This window comes from Aquila chrysaetos, chromosome 5 (genome assembly GCF_900496995.4).
Source record: "Aquila chrysaetos chrysaetos chromosome 5, bAquChr1.4, whole genome shotgun sequence".
Taxonomy (NCBI): Eukaryota; Metazoa; Chordata; class Aves; order Accipitriformes; family Accipitridae; genus Aquila; species Aquila chrysaetos.
The window spans coordinates 58,803,062-58,817,273 of NC_044008.1; the positions used below are offsets into that span (position 1 = coordinate 58,803,062).

Sequence of the window (14,212 nt, forward strand, 5' to 3'; positions counted from 1 at the left end):
ACAGCAGAGTAGAGGGGAAGAATCCCCTCCCTCAACCTGCTGGCCATGCTTCTTTTGATGCAGCCCATGGTACAGTTGGCTTTCTGGGCTGCAAGTGCACATTGTTGGCTCATGTCCAGCTTTTCATTCACCGGTACCCCCAAGTCCTTCTCAGCAGGGTGGCTCTGAATCCCTTCATCCCCCAGTCCGTATTGATACCAGGGGTTGCCCTGATCCAGGTGCAGGACCTTGCACTTGGCCTTGTTGAACCTCATGAGGTTCACACGGGCCCACTTCTCAAGCTTGTCCAGGTCCCTCTGGATGGCATCCTGTCCCTCAAGTAACTCTGTCCCCCATTCTTTGTCATCTCCCCACTCTTCAGACCCTTTCCCAAATCACATATGATATAAACCACCCCAGAAGGAAATCAAGGCAGCAGCTGACTGTAAACCACTGCCATGTTAAATATTCCTCAGTTGTCCCTTCTTTTTGAGCAGACAGCAGAACAGATTCAAATGCAGGTCAACTTGCACACTTCATTCCCTAACCCCATTTCTAATTACCATTTAGGAAGGATTTTGAAGACCTTTATGAAGTTCAAACCAGTCAAACAGTCTCCTTGAACTGCTGTTTGATTCAAATGATCAAAGGATTCATCCAGCTCAGAGCTAGATGAGCAGCAGTTTGGGGAGCATTCCCTCCCTCCTTGTGCAAGCTCACAGGCTACATGGAACATAAACACTGTGTATTCTGGCTAAAAAGAGACAGGGCTAGCGGATTTATGCTGATCCCTCTAACGAGTATCTCTTGATTCCAGAACAGCAGTTGGACACCATTGTGACATCTTGCTGCTTGCAGAACATGTGGAATTTCCTCACTGCTGCCTCACAGTATTTTTGCTCCCTTCTTCTCCTCTTTAAGCCTTGAACTTAGTGGGGAAAACTCCTTGTTGACAAGGATCCACACAGGAACATGCAGGAGAAGAAAGCCAACTAATGTTGTCTGTGTTGCTTTCCCGCACTGACAAAATCAGAACCTCTGGTCCAGAATAGTGTATCAGAGGTAGAGAAGGATAAAAGCACACTGTAGACCAAAAAAACCCCACATGATACACATGCTCAAGCTCAATACCAGGTAGTGGCAAGGTCCACTCTTCTCAAGGAGCAGAGCCTCACTAATGCAACATGTACTGATTTGTGAGGCCCCAGAGACCACCTCCCTGTGTGCATTGCTTGCAGGATATCCATGCAGCAAGAGCAGAGACTTACATTGGACCCATGTCTGCCAAGCACTTCCCATTCTCCACTGGTAATCGCTATCTCCTCTTTGATGGGGCACTTGAAGTCACCTGCAAATAACCAACACACAAACAGAGATTTTACACTTTTACATCTTACAAAACACATGGTCACAATAATACTTCTTCCTTCCAAGCTTTTTTACTAGACTAAACCCCAGAGCAACCTGCTTTTGCAGAAGACCCATGCCTCTGCCAGCTCCCCAGAAAAATTTTAGGGCTGGTACTATTTAACATTCTGTGACATTTATGTTAAAAGACTCACAGGATTCATCCTGAGGCCTGGACAGCTTGCTTGTCCTTTTTTTTTTTTTTTTTTAAAGTATTCTGTCACTTGCACAGAAATAGATGTTTTATACTGAAAAAATGGGTGTGCAGAGGAAATCTCAGGTGTCAAAAATGCAGAATTTTGCAACAGGGTGGGGAACAACTCTGTTTTTATAAGATGGCTTAATTCCCCTTAGAATTTAGCAAGAAAAAGAAGTTGGATGCATTCAGAGAAATCTGATCAACCCAGGATATAATACTTTGTGCAAAAAAAACCCCACCAAAACCAAGCTGCATGAAACTAGGACCTCTGGTAAAATTAGGTGTATTTTTTGTGCACGCAGAGCTCAGTAAGTGCCTTCAACACACACCAAATAAACTAAGTATCACAGCATGAAACTGTAAATTAAAGAATACATGCTGTGGAAAAACCACTCTGGGAGCTTTGCACACAGCTATATCATGCATCTGAGCAAGACCAAACTTTGACTGCAGCTCAGAATCACATGGTCCTTGAACTTTTTTGATTGAAATGACTCTTCCTGCATTTCCATTTGCAACAGCTGCCAGTAATTTTCTCCTGCTAACATCTCTGTCTATACAGCAATACCATGATTGTTTTTAAGAGCAGAGAGGAATTCTCTGAATAGTTGTCATATCATAGGTTTTGCTGCCAAGCACACATGTTCGTTTTAAGGGGACTAACATGTGGGCCCACTCAGACAGGGAGGCCCTCTATGGACTTTTTTACAGTGTGTTCAAACCATGCTCTTTGTCAGCCTCTCTGCTACCAACCTGCTTGTAAAGGCTGACAAGGACTCTGTTGGTTTTACTTGCAAAATCAAGTTCTGAACCAATGTGCATCTATTAGATATATTAGACCCTTTACATCAGAGGTAGCCATGTTATTACTATAATGATTAACGTCTGGCAAAGTCAGCACACATACAGTCCCAACATTGACAAGGAAAAGCCAACTAAGTGCATTTCACAGTACTACAGGGAGCTTGTTTCCCATCTGATTTCTTGAAACTTTTCCTTCTAGTCCATGAGGAAGAATCAGGGTTAAAACTAAGGCATGCTGAATACAGAATAATCCCTGTACAATTTCAAGAGGAATCACTGTTGAGTGAAGTGCTTTCCTGGACAACAGCAGGAGTTTCCAATAAGACAGTAATTCCTGCCACCTAAAAGGACATTTATTTCTTCACTAGTTGGCAGCAAATGCCCAATTAAAGCAAAAGAATAATTTCACTTACTTGGAGCAGGGAGGCCTCCACACGACCGTTTATACTTGCTCTCCTTCAAAACTGAGACAACTTTGTATAGGTGCCGGAATCCTGTTTTACACTCAGAGGCAAAAATGAACTCTATCTCATCTTCATGGGTTTGAGGGAAAACATAAAAGATATCATGGATCTGTCGAGACAGAGCATTGGATCATTGTTATCAGCAGGACTTTGGCACTGAAGTCACACATAATAGGTTCCTCTTACTGCTCAACACAGACAAAACAGTTTACACTAGCAGGCTGCAGCACTGTCCCTTACTGGGAGAACCAGTTATGCTCATGAGCCAGGGGGTGTCTGCAGACAGTAGCCACATATGCTGCACAGCTCCAGGCTTTTTGCTAGTCTAACTCTGAATTCTAGCCAATGAACTAATTAAGTTTTTCTGCACCTGCTTTTCCAGCTTAGATACAGAGGTTGGTCCAGCTGTGCATACAGCATATGAAAGCCACCCAAAGAAACCGGAGTTCAGTGGCCTCCTCTGTCCGGTGCTGTCTAGAAGCCCACAAATGAAGGGTTATTTAAAGAAAGATGAGCTGACATCATCTTCCCACTCATGAAGATGCCCACTCTTGCTTCAAGGGACAATCTTTTGAGGGACTCGGGAGCATTTATCTGCACAGTATGAGCTGCCAGTCAAAACCCACTCCAGCCAGTAAAAACAATGGAGAAAGGACAACTCACTGCACCATCCTGAAACCATTCACACTACTAATAAGGAGAAAACACAGTATCATAGAGAGCACTCGCTGCATAGGGACCATTCACTGGAAGGCTTTGTGCAAATGTTCTCTGCCGAAAGATCCAACTACCTGTCAGCGATTGATGTTCCCAGACCTTCCTGCACCCTTGCACACCTCCAATGGGATGTCATTTTAGAGACATCAATCTTTATCTGCTGAAGTGTGAACAACACTCATTTTTACAGCATTAGCCTAGCACACTGGTGTCTGGTCTCACAGCACAGGCCCTACAGCACACCTCTGAGAACATTACACACGGATCTATGTCACCAGACCATATGTAGTTAAGGAGTGGTTTCAGTGACTGTTAGCAGACTCTTGGGACTTGTTCACCCAGTATCAACTACATACATCTTTGTTGGCTGAAGAATGCTTCATCTGCTGGCACTGCTCTTGGTGAACAACTGGCACCAAGAAGCCAGAGGGTGTCTGGGTAACACTGCGGGCAAAGGGCTGCCCTGGAATGCCAGAGCCCTGGGCTCTGCTCCTACCTCTGTCTGAGCTCTATGCAGCCTCAAGCAAAGCAGCTCTGCTTTCAAATCCCAAATCTCTCTGTTCTCTACATACTGTTTTTTACAGCAGGAAGCACAGCATATGCACAGAACTTGCACAATGGGAATATTCTCTTAGGCAGCACAGTAACAGCAATGTTGCTCAAGTGCTACAAAAAGGGTCTTGAAAAACAAACTGTCAGAGAAGGCTGAAATTCAAATTCTTACATTTATCCAGATGTCTGTTGTTTCTTCATAAATAATGAAAGGTGTAACAGAATCTGGTACAGCATCGACAAGTTTCTGTCTTTCCATTGCATCATCTTCTGTGGGGATGAATAATGCAGGAGGGATCAAGACTATCTGAAGTCGAGTTTGGGAGCGATCCAGTAAGATGGACCAGATGCTGTTGAGAAGACAGATATTAGAGAAAATAATATGCAACCATGAGTATTAGACAGGTCTGAAAATCTCAACAGACACTCATTAGCACTAGGCATTTTGAGGGAGTCAAGAATGTTCAATTACAGATTAAGCCCAAAGCCACATGTAAAATTTCACCCACATAAACAAATCTCTTCCGTAACACAAGAACCTATTTCACTTCATTTCAATATTGCATAAGCACTGCGGGTTCAAAAGTTTAATTAATTCTATTCTCCCAGATTGGAATTGTGCTTTAAGGGAGAAAGAGAAGAGAAAAATCAGAGGGAATATTTAAGTGGAAAAATTTCAATTGAAATTTCAGGATACTTGTGAAAATACTGTTTTAAATCTATACCTGGCAGAGAATAATACTGGCACCTAAATGGACTGGCAGCAGACCCTGCCATACTTCTGATGGCTTTGCATGTAGCTCTAACAACAATCCTGCAAAAAGCAAGATAATGTAGCAAATGTGTCCCTGCATTTCTTCCGCATTTGTGGGGTGGGGGCGAATTAAAAAGGTGAAAGCCATCTTTAGATTCAAGAACTGGAGAAGTGCAATTCTGGAGAAGCTTCTGGTGAGTTAGAAACACTGTACTACATCATCTACAGGGTTAAAAATGACATGCAAATGTAAGTAGCACTTACAGCAGGTTTTCTGATCAGTAAGTCTGGTCAGGAAGGATGGTCCACTGGTTAGGGCGCTAGCCTAGGGCCTGGGGGACCTGGGCTCATTTCTCTCCTCAGCCACAGACTTCCTGTGTGACCATGGCAAGTCACTTAGCCTCTCTGGGCTTCAGTTCCCCATCTGTAAAATGGGGACAATAGCACTGCACTCTCTCTCACAGGGATGCTGAGAGGACACATACATCAAAGGCTGTGAGTGCCCAATACCAAAGCAATAGGGCCAGGTACCAGAGAAAGAGACAAGGAGAACTCTGGTTTGGTTTTGGAAAAATTGTCCTCCTTGCACAAACAAGTTCGTAGAAATGTAAAAATAAAAGCAGGCTTAAGCTTGAAGACGACAGAGACCACTACATTCTGCTTCTAACTGTATTGTCCCAAACCCTCTAAGCAGAGACAGGATTAACATACGCACTATTTTCCTTCTGGCGTCCACCCAGCTCTAGCAATGTACTCTACTCCTTCAAAGAGGATCTCGAACGGCTGAACTAGCTCTTTATCCACAACATCTGCAATCTGTTGACAAAGCAGCAATTCAGTGACACTGAGATGAACCCCCACAACCAGTTTTCATACATGATGAGAGTCCGGACACAGAAGACTTCTTCTGTGCAGCTCATGCAATTTAGATTGTTCAGCCTTTGCAACACAGGGGATTCAACCCTGTCTGTAGCCAGACACCAGCATAGTAGAAGAGCTGCACACTACCAGCTCAGTCAGGGCTGTGACTTGAGGAATCTGGATGCTGCTCACAATCCACCACTCGTCTCAGACCAGTCATTGAACACTCAGTTTCCCCATGTAAAGGGGAAGTGATTTGTACCGAGCTATTTTGTAAGGTGTTTTCATCGGTAGATTTTGAACATCCTCCATGACATCCAGTTATCAACATGGTTCATGATACGCAATTCTGCAGTCTGTCCCTGCTGGGAGCGGGGACAAGCCACAGTGGTACCCAAAGGGTCGTGACAGCTTTCCCTGCCTTTGCTGCCTGACGTCAGCATCACTATCCCAGCAGGTAGGTGACTGTTGATGGCTGAAGTAGCTCAAGAGTAGAGAGGATCCCAATAATATATGGCTGTTACTGTATCTGCTTAGTAAGATTAATTTCTCAACTGTCCGAAGATCTTGGAATGGGCTATGGAAATTTCTGCACCTGTTAAAAAATCCCAGGGCAAAAGCAAAGTTCATCTCCTTCCATATGTTCATGTTTTTGTAAGGTGATATATTGTCTTTGCAATCAAATTTTCCCAATATCTGCAGCCAATCAAGAGATCTGTCACATAAGGAGGTCTAACCATCCACACCTAAAATACTCTGCTCTGCAGCTGAGTTCATAAACCAGTGGTGGGGAAGGAAAGCACAGCCTTGAGAAATACTGCTGCATACACAGACACCAAGTATCTACATAGGAATGAGCCAAGTGCATTGCCTCCAAAGAAGCCATTAAGCTATCACAACCAAGAAAGTTTATTTGTACTGAACTGGAAAATGAATTTTACCAAAAAAGAATCACAGAAATTATATTTGGAAAAGAAGCAGAACATAGAACTTACTCTGCCTTCCGCATTGATTGTCACTTCAGATATCTTGAAAGTGACCTTTGGATTTGCTGTACCTATAGAAACAGATGTTAGCAGTCAGGCACCAATTGTTTGCTTCCAAGAGGGCAGACTTGAACTGTGGATTATTGTGGTGTTATTCATACAGAACTGGAAAAGGCAAACAGCAGAATGCTCTTTGATCAAATAGCCTACTTGCATGTGCGAGACAGCAAAGAACAAGGCAGGGAAAAAAAGACTGCAAACATGAGGCAAACTCAGTGAATGTAATCCTGCAAACAGATCTGATCAAGAGCCATGCTACTGTAACAGGTAGTCTTCTGTCCCACAGTCAAAGGATGCACATACTATTTGGAAGCAATGATCAGGAGTAATCAGGATAGCAAAGCAAGCTTTGGTTTACTGTTTGGCTGTTATTCTTGAGGTCATGCATAAAAAGCAATCCAGTGCTAAAAAGCATCTTTGAAAATTAGAGCAACTCACTGTTAAAAACCTATTGCCATGACTAGTGCAGTTAAGATAATAAAGCTATGTATTTGTGTTGAACACTGAAAATCTAAAGTTAACTCTTTACACAAAGCCTGCACAAAGCAGCAACTCATCCTGCCGTACAACTTGCAGTGCTAAATGCTGGGACTTGCTCCACAGCAAGAAAAGAGGGACTATAAAGAATAAAGCTGCTGCCAGTTGATCCACAAGAAGACACATGTGGCAAATTCCACATACTCTGAATTTTGTCAACGCTGCTGTGAAGTACTCCCGCTTCATCGACCTGGTTTATACACAAAACCTGATGCACTGAGGTGAAATGACTTGCCCTCGGCCACAGTGTTGGCCTATTTAAGCACTTACCTTCTCCCTGGGAAGAATTTTCTACACTACCTCAAGCTTTGCCCTCATAACAACCCACAGAAAAGGGCTATTGCCCCTGCAGCTCAGACTGGAAACCAAGGCCCAGAGATTAAAACCTAGTTGTTTTATTTAAAGGGATTTGGGCTTTGATTGGCTCATTTTCCTAAACTGCTGAAACTTAGCATTGAGCAAAGCTATGACAAAATACCCTCAGAAATCTGGGTGTACACAAGCGCTGAAAAAACACAAGGAGTCATCTCTCACTTCCTTCCTAGGCTAACACTGAGCCTTTCTTCCTCGTTGAACCAAGCAGTAAATCAGGATCATAAGCAGAAAACTTTTCCCAGTGGATCAGAGAATCTGCAAGATCTGAATGAATTCTGCAGCCTGGGAAGGTCAGCCAAACAGAAGATATTTCTCCAAAAAAATAAAGATTTCAGTAATGAGGAGAGTGAACCACTGTTCTCTGTGAGCAACGTGCCCTGCTGTAATAGCAAGGATATCTCAGAAGAACAAGGGTCAGACTGTCAAATTTGCCCCATACATCTGACATATGCCAGTGAATCAGCTCCCAGCAGGTCTGCTTAAGTCCTGCTTCCCTGCTTCCAATGGCACTCCACTTAATATACTTCAAGCCTGCCCTCACTCCTTTACTGCTGAAGCCTCCAGATCATTTACTGTTTGAAAATATGACAACAGGGAGTTTTCCTGGTAGGGCTGTAAGCATGTTGAGTTTGTTGTTCAAAGTCCAAGAGCAATCATGGAAACCAGAGTCCTTCAGAACTTGAACTACCAGGGCACTGCCAGCAGCTAAACAGAAACCCTGCCAAAAAAACAAAAGGCCACAAATCTGCAGCTATTTCCTCAGAGACACAGGGCTGTAATGAGAATCAACTCCTCAACAACTCAGATCTGCCAGGATCTGAGACAGCAGCTCCAAAGTAGTGACAATCAGATAGAGTTTCCACCAACTCCTGAGACACCCAGACTCAGAGCTCTGAGTAACCACATGGCTGGAGTATCAGCACAGTCACCAGTGACTAACCTAACCTCCACAGCAGCAGTTTCCCCAAACACATTTCCACCACCTGGACACCAATTCAAAGACTATTCAACACGTCTCCAATAACCCCCTGCTCTAGGCTAGGAGAGTCACTGCTGTCAGGCACATGGAATAACGTGTCTCATAGAAAAAGAGATGTAAGGTATCAGGGTCTCACCAGTTTTGGGGTACCGGAAGGAATCTGTTTTTCTTGTCTCCAGCATGGGCGATGTGACATGAATAATTTCCACCTCTGACTCATCATTTTCTTCATAAAGAATTCGAAGAACTTTACCCCCATTCGGTGCTGTAAATGAATTAACATTTGCTGGTCAGAACAGTTCTCATTATTGGTTACTGCAGGCATCAATATTCCCTCAGGACCACAAGCAGGTTGGAAGGATGAAGAAAAATCCAACAAAGTCTCTGATTTGTGTTTCATTTAGCAAAACACTCTGAGACTCTTACAACTCCTACCACTGTTGTGAGAAGGAATGTCTCTTCCCCCCATAATGTGTTCACATTTCACAAGGCCACTGTAACTTGCCTGCCCGCTGTAGATAGTTCAAGAGGAGCTATAAGGTTCCTATCTTGCATAAAAACAAGTAACAGAAAAAAGTAACACTGCACTGGACAGCACCGCAGAGGGGCCACTACCTGTGCCTGTCAGACACACTGGATCCACCACACTTACTTGGCTGTGCCTTTTGGGCTCCACCAGTAGCCGGTGTATCTATCAAACTCCTCCCTGCAGCACAAAAGTAGCCACGCCAGCAGATTTTGGATCCTCCTCAACATTGTCCAGTTCTAAAAAAAGACACAAAAGATTTAGTTCATGATGTACTGCAGAATCAAACCAGTCCTGCATTATCCCAAACATGGCCCAAGTTCACCCCTTGGGAACAATTACACGATAACAAATCTTACTTCTCAGCAGATTTGTCTTCTGCTTCCACCCTGCTCTGTTGATTTATTTAGGAAGGATCTAACCCTCTCTGACATGGCACCTTCTTTTAGGAAAGGAAAGCCAAGCCATCCTCCCTTCTTACTTTTACCCAATTAGTCTCTCAGTTTTCTATGTACTAGTCAAAGAAAGGAAATGTTCCCTCTACCTGAGCTCAGTGAATTGGAACCACAACTTTTAAGACAATCAAAGAAAAAAAACCCGGAACAAACCCTTCTGAACAACTGAAACTGAAAATATCAACATTCAGAAAAATGAAAGCATCAGTTTTTCATTCACTGTACAAACCAAAAGTAACACACTTACATAACATCTCAACATGATGACATATCCATAGGGCTTCAATATTTTTCCTGTTACCCTGGAGGTAACTTAGCAGCGCTCCATAAATAATTATCATCTGAGAAGGAGTCATTGCTACAGTTTATTTTTAATGTACTTACATAATATTTTAAAATTTAACATTTAAATAAGCTAAAGCATTATTATAAAGTGTCAGAAATATTAATTTAACTAAAATTTAAATGATCAAGTTTAAATACAAAGTATGATTTAAATACAAAACACAATCAATTTTTAAAAAGTGTTTTATCCACAATTTCCCATTTTCCTTCCTCCAGGATACCCACCTAAAACAGAGTTGGAGAGGGTAAAAAGCAAGGACCCAAGTAACTGAGTATGAGGGGCCAGCAGAAGCCACAGTGCTATTCAGAAACTGTCTATATTGTTTCTAAAAGGCCCTGCAGCCTTATTTCACTGACAGAAACTTTACTCCAGCTCTATTCCACCCACAGCTCCTCCACACAAAAAAGGCAGTTCCAGTAAAAAGGAATGTGCTGTGTTTCAGTAGTAGAGCCCTTCCATATGTATTCAACAAATAACTCATTCTGCCAGATTCCACAGTGCAGGGAAAAGAATCAGCCCACAATATCTGCACTAGAGGAAACACATAGAACATGACAAACAAGGTGGAATAAACAGTGGCCATTCCCCCAGATTTCAGAAGAACCCCTAGTGCCATTGCTTAATTCAGTCTAGCAAAAACAAATGCAGAAGAGGTGTGGAGATTTTAATTGAGGATGCATTACCATTGTGCACAAATGTTAGCCTCCTTTCTTCTCTGGTTTCTATATTAGATATCCAGATGTCATTGCTATGGATAAATGCAATCCAATTTGGATCAGCTGGACAAAGCTTGGGATCCATACGGATATTTGGACAACTAGTCTCTACCAGAATGGGTCTTAAAGGCTGTTGCTGTTTGAAAGAAAAAAAAAAGCACAGTAAGCAATGATAACACATGGACACTTATAGAAACTAACCTGGATTATCAGAAGGTCTCTAAGACCACAGTAGTGTGGACACTGACTTTAAATACACAGGTTTACAACAGAGGAATCTATCCATCTTAAACACAGAAAAATACTATGCAGGTATTTTATAGGGAAAGTTGTGCTTCTACCAAGGTTGGACAGATCCCACCAGGGCTTCTTTCACCAGTGCCGAGAATTAGCCACAAATCAGAAGGCAGCTTGCCTAGAGAAGCCTGGCACACTCTTAAAAACAGCACCCTAAAAAGGGGCTGGCAGAACATACAATCTCATCCTTCAAAAGCAACTCAGGGTACAGTAAATTCTGCTTGACAACAGGGTTAGACAGACATCAGGCATCTGTTATAACAACAAGAAATTATTTCAGCTTTGAAGTCCAGCTTCAGCACCAGCAGAGCAAAGGCTGCTTGTTCTGCAAGTTATACAGCCAAATCTTGTAACACATACAGCACTGGCTGCTGAACAGTGACCTCTAAACCACAGCTTGGGAACAAAAGTTGTCTCTGGTGTGACTTCTGACTATGTGAAAGAGCACGGAGCCTTTATGTTGCTTTTTATTGGCATTGCTACTTATGAAAAATCAACAAAATCTGGTGTCCTGCCTTGCTGCCATGGTTTCTACCATTTCTTGTAATTCTCCACCCGAGTTTCTACAACCATGGAAATGCATCCCTATGGAGGACTTCTCCACATTTCAAGGGTCATCAAGGCTACTTGCCATGCTAGTGCAGCAATAACTGATGATCGCACTCTGCTTTCACTCCAAGCCAAAGGAGCTTCTAGCCAGAGGAAAGTAGTACTGCAGAAAACAGGAGAGATGAGTAAACTCACAGTGAATCCGTGAGGGCCTCCATCTTTTACGTGATAAATTCCACTCCCAGCCTGAAACAGAAAGGTGCCGCTTTCTTGGTGGTAATCATAAGAGGCAATCCCAATGGTGCCAATTCTCTTCCTCTCCCGTAGCAGCTCTTCTTCACGAGAGTACATCCCATAGTCTAGGATGGCCTGAATATGGGCAGAGAAGTACCATCAACCTCTGCTGTGCATGTCTTACTATACTGTCAGAGTATCTCTGCATGCCAAGCTTCCAGGAGCAGATGGCTGTGCAGACACCCTCCTCCTCCAGAATCCTGCTGACGGCTAGAAGCCCGCTCCGGCTTGTGCCTCTGCCATCAGCACTTGTAGGTACAGGCCATGATCAGATCCTACACAACTGTAAACCTGACAGCCACTTCTCCCGTACCAAGGCTAGCATTATTTCCAATATACACTTGCATAAGAAAGATCAGACTGAAGGTCTGTTATTTCTAGAACAAGCAGGAGAGTCTTTGCTAACTTTCGCAAACATACACAGTGACTGGTCTGGTGGGAGGAGAGCACAGCATGAGTTTTATGACTGGCTGACAGCCTCAGGAAATAACATGGGAAAAAACACACCTAATTCCACATGGGGTTTGTCCCACCTCCTCCAACCTGCCACAGTGCATGGGGTGGGACTGGTGCAGGCCGGCTATGTACAGAGGTGAAAAGCAGACACACGTTCCAGTGAGTGGGAAAGGGATCCTCTGCACCAGCATGAGTCACGGAGCCACTGGTTGATCCTTAGGGGTTCTCATCATTCCCCCCTGCAAGACAGGGATTATTGGAGACTACAGGCTCCTTCAGCAATCCCCAGAATCTCACAGCAGAGATTTTGATGCAAATTAGTACTTGCAATCTCTGCCGGCAAAGGAGGAATCATCCAGCACACAGTTTTTATGACGCACAAAGGCTGTAACTCCAAACACTGGTGAGAAAGCTGTGCTTGTTTTTGAGATGGCTGCAGAGTTAGCCAAGTACAAGGAGAATCTTAAAATGTTTGAGACAATGAACTCCAAATTTTAACAATGGCTTATAGGTGCAACCCTAAAGCCTGTGTACTTGCTACGCTGCCAAGAAGCACGGAAGAAATCAGGACCCACCGGAAAAAGATCCAAAAGTGGCTTCCAGGAAAGCAACAGGACAGCAGCTTTGTTTATGGTTTTGGGAATTTCAGAGTAGAAGAGCGTGTTCTCTCTGTTCTCCCCGGACATTGCTATTGTGAAAGTGAGGAGGAAAAAAAAAAGTATATTAGCTTTCTGTTAATAATCCAAACACTCCTAAAGGATACGAAGGAACAGTTTCACAGGCCATTCCTACCAGAGAAAGTACTGACAGTCTCTGCACTGCAGCCTTGCTCTGGGAATTCCCTGCTTCACAGAAATGCAAGTCACGGAGAAGGCAGAGAACAAGGAACTACACCCAGGCTTACCCCATGCTGTCTGAAGCATATCTGTATCTTCTTGAAGGCTGGGGGCCCCCTTTATTTTATAAGCTTTTAAGATCAAGGAGGGCCTTTCTGCTATTCCCCTGGCTGGAATACAGCATGATGCAGCTGATGTTTCACAGATAACATGTCTTTAGGAAGATTTGAACATCCCTTTCCTGCTCCCCTCCCTCAGTGCTATTCAGATTTCTGAAGGATCCTGCCAAGGCACATGGGGATCAGCCCTGAGGGAGCCAGGTGTGCCCCAGTGAAGACCAAGTCTGACCTACAGCTCAGGAAGTAGCACATAGGAAACCAGAGCTCATCTCAGCTGGGGTCAGCCTTAACCCACCCTCACAACATGCTTGAACTCAGCATCATTCAAGGACTATGACCCCCACCCTCTGAAAAGGGGAAAAAAGAGACAGATCAGCAGCTTTCCGCCTATGTCACTGCACAGCACATGCAAAGACTCTGTGAATCACAAATCAGAGTTTAAGCAACCAGCATGAGCAGCAAGCAACGGGGCTGGAACATGGTGCCGGCTCCTCGGCCTTTGCTCTGGCCATTGCTTCTCCCCCAATCCAGTTTTTCATGGACTTATGTTGAGTTAGTGCAGCTTTTGACAAAAGCATTCCTCTACCATAAGGCCTGCTCCAAAAAGCCACCCAGAAGGTTGCTCACAGTATCATTTACAGTGCCAAATCACTTCAAGCACAGCTGCAATTTAGAAACGCAGATATATCAAGTGAACACTAATTACTGAAATAATGCAGAAATAAGGCACTGAGGCCAAGAACAATAAATTACATGAAGTTCTTCATTATCAAGACCAACAATGTTGAGAAAAACATTTACTCTTTAAGCTGCCCCTGCCCTACACTGCTATTTATTCCCTCCAGAATCCCTGGAAAACCTACTCCATCAATAGCGGAAGCACAAAGGACTCTCAAAATTACATTTATAATCTCTGTTTGGAAGGAAACTTTGAAAGAAAAAAA

General features: G+C 43.5%; 1 protein-coding gene across 1 annotated transcript in view; it reads right to left on the reverse strand.

Moving 5' to 3' along the window:
- DPP8 (dipeptidyl peptidase 8) overlaps positions 1 to 14,212 on the reverse strand; it is a 32,124-nt gene that overhangs the window by 13,268 nt on the left and 4,644 nt on the right. Inside the window, 12 exon segments of the mRNA XM_030013172.2 lie at positions 1,248 to 1,327; positions 2,803 to 2,962; positions 4,295 to 4,472; positions 5,592 to 5,692; positions 6,733 to 6,794; positions 8,811 to 8,939; positions 9,327 to 9,339; positions 9,341 to 9,379; positions 9,381 to 9,439; positions 10,685 to 10,853; positions 11,759 to 11,932; positions 12,889 to 13,001. Of these exon segments, the coding sequence (XP_029869032.1) occupies positions 1,248 to 1,327; positions 2,803 to 2,962; positions 4,295 to 4,472; positions 5,592 to 5,692; positions 6,733 to 6,794; positions 8,811 to 8,939; positions 9,327 to 9,339; positions 9,341 to 9,379; positions 9,381 to 9,439; positions 10,685 to 10,853; positions 11,759 to 11,932; positions 12,889 to 13,001 (1,277 nt within the window).